The sequence below is a fragment of the Rhyacophila brunnea genome, unplaced genomic scaffold (assembly GCF_057557595.1).
Source record: "Rhyacophila brunnea isolate RB1 unplaced genomic scaffold, BYU_Rbru_1.0 scaffold_8, whole genome shotgun sequence".
Classification (NCBI taxonomy): domain Eukaryota; kingdom Metazoa; phylum Arthropoda; class Insecta; order Trichoptera; family Rhyacophilidae; genus Rhyacophila; species Rhyacophila brunnea.
This window is the reverse complement of record NW_028233350.1, coordinates 14,762,641-14,777,732: the sequence shown is the minus strand read 5'-3', so window position 1 is coordinate 14,777,732 and position 15,092 is coordinate 14,762,641. Positions and strand designations below refer to the sequence as shown.

At 30.9% G+C, this 15,092-nt stretch overlaps 1 protein-coding gene across 1 annotated transcript; it reads left to right on the top strand.

The window, feature by feature from the left end:
* The first annotated feature begins 2,523 nt into the window (after positions 1–2,523).
* On the top strand, positions 2,524–14,293 carry LOC147063940 (uncharacterized). The gene is made up of 4 exons (XM_085959123.1): positions 2,524–3,059; positions 6,819–6,999; positions 11,497–11,575; positions 14,214–14,293. Exons 1-4 carry the CDS (start codon positions 2,524–2,526, stop codon positions 14,291–14,293), a joined length of 876 nt encoding a protein of 291 aa, XP_085815249.1.
* The last annotated feature ends 799 nt before the right edge of the window (positions 14,294–15,092 follow it).

Below are 15,092 nucleotides of genomic sequence, written 5' to 3'. Positions count from 1 at the left end.
GAGTAATATGAGAAGCCACATTTTTAATACCATTTATTACAACATAATATATTGAAGAAACCCTTCTGTCAGATGGAGCGTTCTGTGATTTACTTATTAAAAACTCTGAAAGAAATTTCAGTTTTTCATAAGTGCAATTTTGCTATCTATACAAAACGAATATAATGAAGTGCTTTATCTGTTTCTTTATAGTTTTTATAAAAATATAGTATATTGGGGGTACGCGTTTTTAATTTTTTCTGTCTTAGGGGTATACTATCAAAATGTTTGGAGACCACTGTAACAACGAGTTAAACTATCGCAAATGGAGGAATGACAAACTTGGACAACATAAGAGAAAGTAGTGGCATATCAAACTGTACCAAAGTTCGAATAGTCAAGACTCTGGTCATCTTCACCTTCATCCTTTGTTATGGTGTTGTGACTTAAACCATAAAAAGAAATTCGTAAAATTGGTGCCATTGAGATGTAACAAAATTCTGCATTTGAACAATCAATCGTTAGCCTTTAGTGACAACTGTAAAATACGTAATATTTATGTATTTGAGATGTGTTATATTGCAGGCGCATGGTCGGCGTAGAGCTTGAATATATCCATTCCGAGAACTAAGAGAAAATAATAATTTGGAAAGGCTCATCGTCAGCAGAAACACCAAAAATCGACAAGGAATAGAGATATGGTCGGCATGATGGTCCGACCAAGTGAAGGAATTTATTATTCTCTCAACGTATTCATTATTTATGCGGATGGTGAACGGGGGAATGCAGGGATCACTGGGAAAACATATTTTGGAAATTTGACAGAAATTATGATCAGCAGCAGTGAGTGGTAAAAAAAGTATAAGTACAGAGAAGTTAAAGAAAATGTCTTTTTCTTCATATTCCAAATTCTTCCTTAACTAAAATGTAATATCATTTTTTAACGTCCAAGAAAATAAATTTATATTTAGTATAGATAATATTGACATACCTATATGTCGACAGGTTTGTGAATAAGAATTAAAGCAAAAATTATATTTTTAATTAACTATTTCTTTTATTCAACGAATAATTCACAAGATTTAAGAATGTACCATTCTAATTATATTATATTGATGATGAATTCCAAATTTTCACGATCCTAGCCAGTAAAGTTAATTACCTACCCAATAAGGTAAATAAAACAATCTTTATTTAACAACAAAGAGGAGGCGATTTTCTTTGACGCAGATAACGCAATCGATTCATCAGAAAAAATAAAAGGGGCCTCAAAACAGTTCAAACCAATCATACAATTACTAATTACAACAAACGTGTCCATTCTATAAGACTTAAACAGATACGTACCTACATAGCCACAAAAAAGTAAACCACTAATATTATTATATTGTATAACCGTCATCTTGAATAATAATTAAGTTTGATTTAATGATGTGATTTCCAGTGTTTATTATATTTTTGAATTTTGTCTCGAAATCAGTCAGTGCGTCGGGCCTCCACGTCCCTAAACCTGCCACTGACAACAAATTATAATAAAATATTGTTATTTTGATAGGTTATAATTATTATGGGATTTTTAAGTTTAATTGAACTGCGTCACTCATTTCTCCAAAGCAAAATTATTTATCTTTACACGAAAAACACATATATAGTTTGTGAGAAAGGTGTACTTACACGTATTATAATTAATACAAATGCATTATAATATATTGTACAGTTTTCTATTGTTTGTGAAATAATAATTAGTCACTGCAACAGTTGTAATTTAATGAGGATTATTTGTTAGCCTATCACTATTATTCAAAAGATTTAAGTGAATACACGGTATTAGGTATATTGCCGATGTATGGTCAGTAATTTTTCTGTGCCTAATATCGTTTTGACCTGTGTTTTTAGTAAACATACATAATTCTGAAGACACTCATGATACATTCTTAAATCTTGTGAATTATTCGTTGAATAAAAGAAATAGTTAAATTAAAATTGTGTTTTTGGAATTTAATAATATTATGAAGTTATAGGTACAACAATTCTGTTGGATGTCATTTCTCCGAGCACCCTTATTTTGTAGCAGGGTTTTATGACTACGGTATCCACGTCCACATAAAAAGTAGATGGTACGGACGTCTCCGCAAGATATATTTTGCCTACCCATTGAGTTTACCTTTCCCGTTTGCTATATGGTATATGCGCATTAATTCAGTTTCATCTAACAAGTCGGTGAGGTGTGTTTAGCTTAGGCTTATATAATAATAATAAAAAAAAATCCCAACGCAATCAACTGATAATAACACAATTAGATAAGTCCGTCAAAAAAGTGGTTTGTCGATAATATGTGACGCCAATGATTCTAAATTTAAATTTGATGCAATATTTTTGAAATCGAATAAACAAAAGCTGTCGATTAAACGTCATTGTAAAAAAGTGCCATAATTAATACAGAAAAAAATGATTAAGTTAGAATTGAGTGATTATTCTAATGGGATGTTACGTGATTGCTCAGAATCTGAATTATCAAAAAAGGGTCGCTATGGGAAGCCAACAATGTCCGAGTATTACGAAGGACAAAACGACTATGAAACAAAGGAAAGGTTTTTCAACTTCGATCACACGCCGATAAACGAAATAGATATTGAAAACGGTTGCTACGATATAGTGATAGTTGAGGGTTGGAAACCAGAACAAGGCATCGACTATGGCAGCCAAGACAGTGAGTGGAATGGAGAAGGTGAATTACTTGCTGAGATTAGCGTGGAAATGCAACCCTTAAGTCCTCCAAGCAGATGCCTAACGCCTCCAGAGCCTGAAGACTGCGCAAACCTTTCTTGGCTGTTAAATTTTCGACTGGATGACCTCATCAATTCTCATAGTGAAGAAGCGACTGTGGCAGCTTCTGATGGAGCGAAAAAAGTAGTATCAACGTGCGATAAAAGTCCTGATTGTCCACCCGAAGATTCAGCGGCAGGGACGAAAGATACAGTGGTACAAAAAAAGCCTCCCTACACATACACAGAGATGATTGAATTGGCTTTACGAGATAAAGGAGAGTTGACAGTGTCTGGCATCTACCAGTGGATATCGTTAGTTAACATTTTCTACATTTTATGTTAAATTTAAGGTGTAATATACCTACGTAAAATAATATTATGCAGAAACACCTGCACGGACGAATATTTATGATTTAGTAGTAGAGTTCCGGAATTTTAAGTAGGACCTTTTCTGCGCAGTAAGTATTCCATTCCGATTTACTAACTGCTCTGCTACCTTATGAGTCGTAATGGGAAGTGTATTAGCTATACACTGTTTATACAATATAGCTGGATTCAAGCCATCTTTTGATAATATTTTTCACTCTAGTTGACAACACACTAAAAATAACGTTTTTGAATCAAAGGCATAGGTGTTTGTGATAGTGTTTAGAATTTCTTAATTCTCCCTATATGAAGTAGAGTTTAAGCGTATGGCCAGATTAAAAGGATAGGTCTAGGTAGGGAAATTATTCAAATCGACTTGAAAGTTAAATAAGTGGTTCACAAGCATAGTGAACCAAGTTCATTCTGGTTATTTTTGAGTAAGCTAGGTTCAAACATAATATTTGAGTACTTCTTATTCTGTAAGGGTATAATTTCCCTTACATAATAACTTAAATGTACTCAAAATAACACTTCAGAATTGAAAATATATCCTTACAGAATTAGACATACTCAAATATTATGTTTAAACATACCTTACTCAAAAATAACCAGAATGGCTGGTTCACCATGTAAGTGTAAGTGTAAGATTTAAAATTATACAATATTGTTTTCATCATTCTGTAAATGAGGCGTTGTTGTTAAAAGGATCTATCTATTTTTACTATTACAAGAAAACATGTTGATGTTTGTCTATGTTTATTACAAATAAAATATAATTCTACCAAAATAACAGCATTTAGATAGGTACAACGCAGTTAATGGAGCGCGTAATAGATGTTTAGGAATAAAATACGCATAAATATGTATACGCAGTACGAATCCCTTTCCACGCAAAAATATATAGGTACATATTTTACGTATTATGTAGTGATGTGAAATATTCTCATTTGTACTTATTTATTCGTCAGTTCCTTGATTTTATTAATCGTAATAGAAGAAATTGGTGGGACTTAATGATCATGAAAATATAATTTGAAGGCTGTAATATTTTTATGTAGTTGGTAATTGATTAATAGAAGTAAGTATTAAATTTAGAAAATGTAAATATTATTGTCTCTGGAGTAATTTGATATTGGCACGTGTTGTTTGACGAAGGTGTTGTTAACGTATTCAACAAATATCTCGGCAATCATTCACTGGCTCGTTGCCAATTGCCAATATTTTATCAATACTAACTTTCTGTTTATTGAATCACTTGGAAAAGTTGTTTATCCCGTATGCACGGGTCATTGAATGATCGATGCAATAATGGAAGCCTAAAAAAAATCTTTCTCGAATAGTTGAAAAAAGTTTGGTGGGGTAAAACGATATTACGATGGGGTCCGTGGTGTGGGGAGCTTTTTACGTCAATAAGTGGTGCTATCGGTGCCAGGCTCTGCCCGCATTACGCGCGTGACGCCTGGCAGTCAATTGCATCCCCATTTCTAGCCCAATGTTATCATTGTCATGACATTTTATTATGCCTTTTGGGTAAATATTTACAAACTCTTTTTCATACGATTCACCTTAACCAAAGATGTTGTAGAATTTTCTACAACAACTTATATCTTAACAGCCAAGCAAACTAACCATCTGAATATTATCAAAAAAATGAAAATAGATAAACATCTTAATATTGAATCAGGTTGCAGATTTTTTCAATATACATTACGTATATTTAAGTATGGTTCAACGACCTTTTGATTTTATAGAAAGAAAATCAACATTAATATGAACGAAATTGATTCTTTTCCGATATGACGTTATGCGATACTTGAATATGCTTTCAGATATTGGAATAGAATATTATTTTCAACGTTGATAATAATGTGAAAAAGAAAAATAATATTATTATCCTCAAAATTAAAAATGAAATGAAATTATACCTACCTACTTTTAAAGAGTGTATTTGCTTATTTTTGATTTTAATATAAGTACCTACATACCTACAAAGTTAATTATAATTTATGTACTTATACTTTAATGTTACACAGTATACAATGTGTAGTTTACTGTTAATATCTATGCATATATTGTATTGATAAGAGGAAAGACTATCGACTAATACTCATGATTGAATCCTGATTCTGGCAAAGAATCACATATTGTTTTTCAATGTGTGTTTGATGTATGGACCTGATACTAAGGTTGAGCAAGTGGCTAATATTCATCTATCTTAAAAACAAAATTTTATTAATACAATCTCCACTCTTTGGAGGCTCATATTATTATGATTTCCTTGGGATCAATATATAATATTAATATATTATATTTATTTCAAAAACTATTACATGGTTTTTTATCGTAGCATATATGTGTACTTATGTCTGGGATGGAGAAACTGCTTTTATTGGCCGATAAATATTAATAAAATTTGCTCTAGCACGATTACAATAATATCTTCAGATTTGTGTATACATATTTATCATAATTTGGGATCCCAACGCAGGTATATTATAAGGGGTTACCAACTACCAAATCGTTAACTGAAAATAACATTAACAATGATGCAAAATTCTATATCAAAATATATTTTTAATAATATGGACCTTCATCTGAGGAAATGTTGTACAAACATTTGTTTTGTAGGTGTTTTAGAAAAATGCATTAGTGTTTTATTTTAATTATTTATAGTCCTTGTTTTTTCGTACAAGGTGGTTGTTAGTAATTTTGAGCAATCACAAACACAGGCTTTGAGAAAATCACATAAATATATTATGTCCTCACCGGGATCGAACCCAGTGCTCCCGGATGGAAGGCCAGCGCCTTACGCACTGCACCACGAGAACCGCCTAACATACATTAGTCGTAGGTAAACTATTATAAGAGTGGCACCGCGGGTATTGCTTCCTAAGCGATGGTGCCCATAGAACGCGTCGAGCGGGCGAAGTCGGCGTATTAAGTGTTTACTAATAACCATAATCACACGTCTCTCGCCGCGCATTACCCTTCACCTATGTAATAAGCGGCCCAAGCAGCACAAAACAATTATTTTTACAGCGTCTCTCATAACAAAGCAATAAAAATATTATATTATTTCGGGGCTTGTAATAAATATTTACGACGACATTATTCAACCAGCGAAATATAGGACACGGAACAAAGAGTTCTCTGTTATAAAATAATTGCTTTTCGCCCGTCGATCGACGACGCCTCGAGCAGCGTAATTTTGGTAGCCGTGTTCAATGAATGGACTTCTTTGTATTTTCATTAAATCGTATCGCCGAGAAGCGAAAAACGGTGACTCATGCGGCAAGCGGGACGCAAGGCATCGTCAAGTCCAGTGGGCGCTGGCGTATTTGATTACGTTGTATTTTTGATGATTTACGTGCCACTTGTAGAAATTTTGCGCGAGCGCCGCACTCGCTGCGTCAATGGGCTTTATGCCTAACACTAAAACAGGCATTACAGCAAATGACATCAATACACCTGTGAATCGCCCATAGTGCCACTGTCGAATGATTTATTTATACATAACGTCTAATTATAACAATGAATAAAACGAGAGAAAATGTAATGCTTTATAATTCACATTTTTTTAAAACTTTTATTTACTGATAATTTTTAATGTATTTTGCAGCATAATTACTTTTTTTGTCATGAATCAAAATACATTGGGAATCAGTGATCTAGTGATACCTCATTTTAACGAAACGATTCTTTCAGAGAGAGGTTTCCCTTCTTCAGGCCACAAGACGATCGCTGGAAAAACTCAGTTAGACACAACCTGTCGATCAACCCTCATTTTCGAAAAGGCGCGAAGGCGTCGCGGGGAGCTGGTCACCTTTGGACTATTGCTGCGCCCAGTGCAGCCTTGGACCGAGTCCTCGCGAATGCCTTCAATGCGGTAAGAACATTAACACCTTCGTCATTAGGGATTCCAATCCCGGGATCCCGAATCCCGGGATCCCGGGATCCCGAGCTATTTTCGATACCTATGAATCCCGGGATTGATTGACATAATCCCGGGATTTCGGGATTGATTTTTTTATCAATTTTTATGGAAAATAAAATAAAAGTGAAAATATAACAGAAAAAAATACTTTTAATAAAAAATAACTACATTAGAAATAAACTGAGTTTGAATGAAGTTTGATTTATACCCATGTCCCATGTGTAGGTTGCCGATTCATTTTATTTTTTCACATAAATTATTAAAAATGGAAACATTGGAAAAAAACAATGCTTGGCACTTTTAACAAAGTAATTCCACTATGATACGAGTATCATACGTTTTACAGCAGTTTCATATTTGGCTGACTAATTAGATTTATGAAGCGGAAAGGCCATAAGTACGCTATGATTATTTGCTTTACTATTTTAAATCTCGCTAATCTATTCATTAAGTCTTTACTATCAGAAACAGCAATCTTCTATTAAATTCACATTATTATTTATATTACAATATTATATTTTACTCCGTTAAACTTGTGTATTTCCAAGATTGATCGTATACGATATTAACAATAAATGTCTTAAATAGTATAAATTATACTAGATTTATTTTTGACCGAGTTTATCAATGTTATTTGTAAATATAAAAATTTTGTATTAACAATGGAAAAAGTGATCCCGGGATCAGAATTTTGGCTCGGGATTGGATTCCCTATTCGTCATAATATGCCAAATGTGTATGTTGCCATCTTCGAACACTCATTGTCTTTTGTTAGGTTTGCTAGTCTAGTAAAGGGTTTGGTAAAACAATGGTAGCACTTTAAAGGCAAATGGAATTTCACTATATGGATCATAGATTCCGCCAACTATTGTATGCTATTATGGGTAAACCCTCATAAAATATGCTTTAACTCGCATTTCTCTCAGTATTGAATTAATGCTAGGAAATTATTTGTTTTATGTAGTAACACATAGATAACAGTGCCTGTCAAACATAACACAAAAATATTTTCACGATTTATATAAATAATTATATAAATGTGCAACTATCCCAACTGAATTGAATGTGTTCAAATGGCAGTTGTTTTACTTATAAGTGCGAGATCACACCACACCATTATACATAATTTATTGTTGGCAATGTAGTGAACGAAATTGGTCCATTACGTAATACGGATTATATTGTTTTATTTTGATAAACAAAATTATGTATTTCATACACCATCATTTTATTAATCTCTTTTCAGAAATGGTAGTCTAAAACTTAAAATCCGTGTATTTAATAATCAGCTAATGTGGTTTTATTATTAGGTGTAAGAACGCAGTGCATAATATAGAAAAATAATTATTATTGTCTCTATCACGCATGGTTTTATTACAAATCGAAAAACTAAATCAGTACATAGGTAAATAAAACTATTAAGAATATGTAAAAAAAACTATAATAATTTATGAATCGCTTTCGTTTTTAAATGTAGAACGCAAGCCTACTGCAATATCTGTGTTTTTTTCTATTTAAAAAAATATCGAATGACGGAAAACTAATTTGCCTACTCCAGTGGGGATGTCAATTTGTCGTTAATGGAAAATACCTTACTACCAATACGTCCACCAGTTTTTAGGGATTCCTGCTAGCTTAAATCTAAATAATTTTAAATACTTACAATCGTATTTTCCTTCGTTATGAGAGCTTCAGTTCAAATTAATGACGTTCATTTGAATTGCGCAAAACTCAAGATTATTCAAAGTGACCCACCACCGTTAAGTGCTTACTCCATATCTCAAGAGTTGGATGAAATAAAAGACCAACAATACAAAATTCAAAACCAAGTGAAGTACTTAGATATGATTCAATTGAATTTTATTTATTTACATATTATACTTAGTGAATTTTACAAATTACAAAAAACGTTCACAACATGACATGAAAAAGAGAAGAAATAATATTAAAAGAATATTAAAAAAAGAGTGTAAAGAAGTGACTAGTGAAAGTATGTACATGGAAGATAAACCTAGACTCATTTCCACGTAGGTTGAATAGTATAAATATCCGAAGCTCTTTGGTTGAACGAGGTTATTCCCCTCCCGAGACATTACCAATGACGTTACGTTTACACATTGGGAGAACAAACAACTGACGTTTTATTCTAAAAACCAATGCCGATACCGCTAATAAAAGCACGTCTAAAACATAATATGAGTTCTAATAGTTTATAGAGAATTAACTATACGCTTGTGTTAGGCGGTTTAAATTATTGACACCGAGTGATAATTAAATTTATTTTTAAGATAAGTACATAGTAATATTGCTTTATTACATTTTTGTGTTAAATGTTTTCAAAGAATTTTAATATATTTTTAAAAGTATACAATTAAAAATATATATATAATATACTTTTAAACATGTTTTCCTCCAAATGATACCTGTCACTTCGACTCTGATTTATTTCAAAATCTCATTTAACGTTTACATCTGAAATGTTTCCGTAGGCAACTACATATGCAGAGCAATTAGATAATCATATATTTTTTATTGTATTCTTTGCACTCGAGTCACATTGTTGTTCACTGGTAGTAACAGCGTTATCATCCCCTCTGTTGTAAAATTATTCAATTAACGCTTTGTTATGAGTTGAAACGTGATTTCATAACTTTTAGATTATCCGCAATTTGCGATAACGGTGATGTCGCATCGATATGCTTCAGTAGCCTGATAGTAAAACAAACTTATTAAAACTTGTCAGATAACTCATCAGTTTTCATCATCATCATCATACATCAGTGACATCATTACTGTCACACTTTCCTTTATATTGTAAAACATTGTAGATGAGAAACAAACTTAAGGTACCTACCTACTTATTAATTCCACAGTTTTGAGTTGGTGATGTTGACAGGCGCCCTGTTTTAAAATCCTGATGATGGGTTTATAGCCAGGAAAAGCTGGCAACATAATCAACTTAAAACTGTTTTTATATTATTATATCTATTTGTGACATTGAAGATTTACACGTTAAATTTTATTAACTGTCGATTCGTGATGGGAAGCTATTATATTAAAATAAATATAATAACATAATATATATTATTCAGGGCTCGAAATGGACCGGAACGCACCGGAGCGCCGTTCCGCGTCGTGGAATCGGTAAAATTATCGCTCCGTCTCGTGAAAAAAATAATTTGACTGTCTGAGCTAGATAAGCCATAATGAAAAAATCCATCACACTTATTTTTATAAAATACAGATTAAATTTGATAACTATGTTCATATGTTCAGAAAATTGTCGAACGCTCCGGTTCGTAAACTTTTCCATTTCGAGCGCTGATATTATTATACTTTATTCCGCATAAAGCAGCGGCTTTGCCTACGCCCACAATGGCTGAGTAATAACATAGTAAATAGTGAGTTTCGGGTTTAAATGTCGAGTCAGGCAAAATTCACCTGTTGTTTTTCATTCTGTATTTGAACCCAGAGTACATATAATGAATCTGATAGGCTGAGCAAAAGTGGCTAGCATCAATTTATCTTAAAAAAATCTGAAATGGAATTTAATTATGTGGCGGCCATGATCCACATCAGATTGTAAAGTCAATAGTGCATTAAAACGACTTAATTCGTTATTAATTATGTAGTTAGTGTGTAGTGAGAGAGGTTATTTTTTACTGTACTTACATGATAATATGGGGTATGATAAGGATTTTCCACGTAAATGTTATTTCCACCGATAATATATTGCAATATATCTATATATGTATGCAAGTGTACTGTGTCGTGAAGAATTCAAATTAATTAATTGTAAATATTATCTCTAATACGTAAAAAAAGATTAGAAAATAGTATAAGTACTTTTACAATGATATCTTTACAAAAAATCATTAAAAATGTATACATTGTTAAAAAAATAGCAAACACCTGTCATTTTACAACCAAGCTGTCTAAAATAATAACTACATTACCTACTTGAACAATGGTTTTCTGTTTTTGAGAAAAGTAACTGTCGAATATTAAAAACCCTTCAAATATAATAATATAGTATTTCATCCTACCTATTTATATATTATTGAGATACAATTTTATTCGGTAGATTTAGACTTAACCCCACAAGTTAGTTATTTTACTATACCTGTATGTTTTGAATATCACACCGTTATCAACACGACAAACATAAACGATTTACAGAAAGATACCTAGTATTTTGGCAGGTAAACGTTATTATGTTTTTTTTCCCAGATTTGATAAGTTTCCAATATTACATGTCACTATTATTACATATAATTGAAAAAATCACTTATGTATTATATGTAAATGTAACATATATTCAAATGCGGTAAATTATAGAGGATTTTGTAGACGTTGTTGAATCGATCAGTGCACCCAACCTTTTCAAAAAAAAATTCAAGTTCCGAGTTGTGAAAACAGAATAAAATGCATTTCTTATATAATTTTCAGCGGAGGATGCAAGCGGTGCAGAGTTTGGAGCAAGAAGCCGCTGATGCGGCAGCGAGTATCTTGCAGCATCACAACACTGGTATATAAAATATAATATATAAATTAATTTTACTAATACCTAGTGTATAAAACTTATACATGTAAACTTGTTACTTTATTAAAATGTTGCTTGATCTTCTTAAGAGGGGTTCTTATACCAGCAGAGGCACCTAGCGGAAAAATACGAAGCTTGCAATTTGAAACATTTTTTTGATAATATTCAATTTTAACAAATCGAGCTTAAATGTTGTGACCATACCTAAATAAGATTTCATATAAATAAGGATTTCAAGCTATACATATTAATATTTTTATAAAAATCGATGTTTTTTAAAATAAATATAAAAAAAATAAAACTGAACTAGTCAAAAATCTGCACAAGAAAAAATAGAAAACTAAACTAAATTTTAATAATACATAATATGACCATAAAATATAATGTAATAATAACGTAACTGGGGAGATAAATATGTTTTGATTATGATTGATTTACAAATATCAGTTTATCTTTGATTTAAAAAAAATATTTTTCTTTCTAATGTTTTTAGGTACATATTTATTAATTAATACAGTTGAAATTGTAAATTATCAAAAAATGTCTCAAATTGCAAGCTTCGTATTTTTTTCCGCTAGGTGCCTCTGCTGGTATAAGGATCCCCTTTAAGAAACAAACTACAATCTTCTTTTAAAAAAATACTGACGGAATTCATATCAAAGATGTTGCAGAAAATCTTATTTTATTGAGTTGGAGCTTAAAAACATGAAAGTGAAGCAAAAAAGACCTCTGATCTAATAAATTTCATACAAGCTGTAAATAGTACAGGACAATCAATTTATTGATGACGATGGTCCGTAAATTAAGTACGTCACATTTTTGTAATCCTCGTAAAAATGATCGATTTCAGTACAATGTTCTCATGGCATATTTTTATTGTCAGATAAAAATGAGTTTTTGTATTGATGGTTTTGTTACGTTACATTTTCTATAGCCCGCACAAACCCCTTAGTCACAAATCATCACATCGCCATAAATAGACGAGCCCTGAGGTCAAACTGATTTCGATAGGGCAACTATTATAGAGGGCTCCAACTAGGGTAGTATAAGCGCTTCTTCGACATCGTCGATCCATGTAGATCTTTCAATATAGTTACTTCATTAATTTTCATCTTAATTAATTCATTTACTCAATTATGTTAAAAATGTAAATTATTTGTGAAAAAAGCATGATATTAAAAATAAATATGTACATACATGATCCACGACATTTAATGACACTCATTAGAGTTTATGTCTAAAAATCAATCATAAAGATTTTATGTGTATGTATATATTTTGTTATATTTATATTATTATTACGTGTTTCCGCTTAGGGTGGACATGTATAATCATTACAGTGACTATGAGTCGTGATGATAATACAATTAGTTTTCTATAATGTCAGCCCAGTCTTAGAAGAAAGATTAAAGTATTTCTTAAAATAATCACAGTTATAAAATGTTCTCATTTTCCTGAAACATTATATATTATTAATTCTGATTTTTGTGAGATCGAGAAAGAGAAAATCTTATTATTTAAAAGAAAGCCTTTCTATATATTTCATAATCTTGGCCGCAAGGCTATTGATTTAAATTATATTGTAGAATTAAAATCAACTGATTTAAAATTATTTCACCTGTTTTCGACCAACGTTAAGACATCGATAATAAATTTAATTAAAATTTCTCATAGTTCGTCATAAATAGTCGTCATGTTTTTACTAATTGCATAGTAATCAATATTATTATACTTTATTTAACAAAACAAGATGTTCGTAGCGGAAATTTGTATTAGAATATATATGAAAAATGCGCGTTTTCTTGTAAATTATTAATTAAAAACTATGTATCATTAAAAACAAAATAAACGAGGGAGATCAGTAAATATTTAATGCCCCTCGAAGCGGAAGAAATCAGTCCTGATCGTTTTTAAATTAAGTAGTTATTTGGATTAAAATAAATGTTGTATTATGATTTATACAATTAAAAAGTGCCATTTGAATAGGTCTTTAATCGGTAATGATTTTTTGTTTTGTTTTGATGGTAACCTACCTTCCTTTTTATATCTATGAGTACCAACACTAGTTTCACGCTTCGGTTTAATCGAAAAATCATAATTTTCTTTTTACTTATTGATGTCAAATTATAATGAATTTAAGATAACAGTAGATACGCTCGAAAAGGTTAAAGACACGAAAGAAAGGCTGACTCGGAAACAATTTTCGTGAAATTTTATTATTCAGAAAATTTCCAATAATTATGTTAGGAAAAAATCATACTTACAACGTTGGATCACCATTTCAGAATAACAAATTCTATTTTATCTTTTTGGAATCACTCAAAAAAACGTATTGTATCTACATTAGCATGTATTAGGTAATTATAAAGTTGTATTATAATAATATAAGCTTCAATACAAATAAAATATTTTCGACTCACTCCGTATTTATTTTCACTAGAGTCTAAAATACAAGATGATCAATCTCCACACTGATTAAGCGCCTACTTACTTCGTTAAAAGGGTTTTGACGGAGTAAATAGTCTGTAGCGTGTTTAATAGCAAAATGTATGAATAGGTAGTTAAAATGGCACCCGTAACATTATACTTTTTAATGTATGTACTTACCCTTTTTTCTTCACAGAATTCATGAATCCAGTGTCGGCGGAGTTGGTCGCCGCAGAGTGTGGTCTCTTGGATGCCGAAATGTCATTTAATTATTAAGATAATAATAACCTTCCATTAAAAACATAATATTTTTCCGATTTTTAATAAGTAATGCCATCATTAAATTTTCTGTTTTTTTTGATATGAGAAATGTACGATTAAAATATTGATGTAAATAAGTCCATAAATTAACAATTAACTCATTTTATTATAGCGTGAATTACTTAAAATTCATTTTCATAATAATGGCGACGAAGTAATATGTACTTCTATTAATTCTATAATAGTAATATAGAAAATTATTTTACTAAGTATAAAATTAATACGCCTTATTGACTATTTACTTACTGTAAAGAAAAAAGCATTTCAAACAAGATTTCTGTAATATATATATATTCAAGTAAATGCAAACGAAAAATAAATGCATATAAAAATTGAGAAACAGTTTACTTGACAATATAATTTGAAATATTTTATAAAATTTATCCATCACTCGATACATATATTTATTATTTATATGTGTTGAATACTAAGTTACAGATGCATTTTCTAAACGAAATATAATCATTTTATCTCAGGAATATTATACATTGTTTATTATTATTTTCAGTTTGTAAGTTACAAATAGTAATTAGTTAGTTATTTATTTTTATATGTAAATGTCGTGATTGCATTAAAATAGATAAATTAATATTTATTATATATATTAAAGCTACTCAATCGAAATGCACTGAGTTGTTACTTTCTCCTAAATTTAGCTTTTTGTTTTGAGAAGATTATTGATGTACAAAAATAATGAAAAAATCGCATTTTTATTTGTATGGATTCCAGCGTCGGTATTGTGACCATAATAAAG

Excerpts from the sequence above, each read along its gene's own strand:
- LOC147063940 (XM_085959123.1), top strand. The coding sequence starts at position 2,524 with ATGTCCGAGTATTACGAAGGACAAAACGACTATGAAACAAAGGAAAGG. Across the intron at positions 3,060-6,818 it reads GGCATCTACCAGTGGATATC|AGAGAGGTTTCCCTTCTTCA; the intron begins GTTAGTTAACAT and ends CGATTCTTTCAG. Across the intron at positions 11,576-14,213 it reads CTTGCAGCATCACAACACTG|AATTCATGAATCCAGTGTCG; the intron begins GTATATAAAATA and ends TTTTCTTCACAG.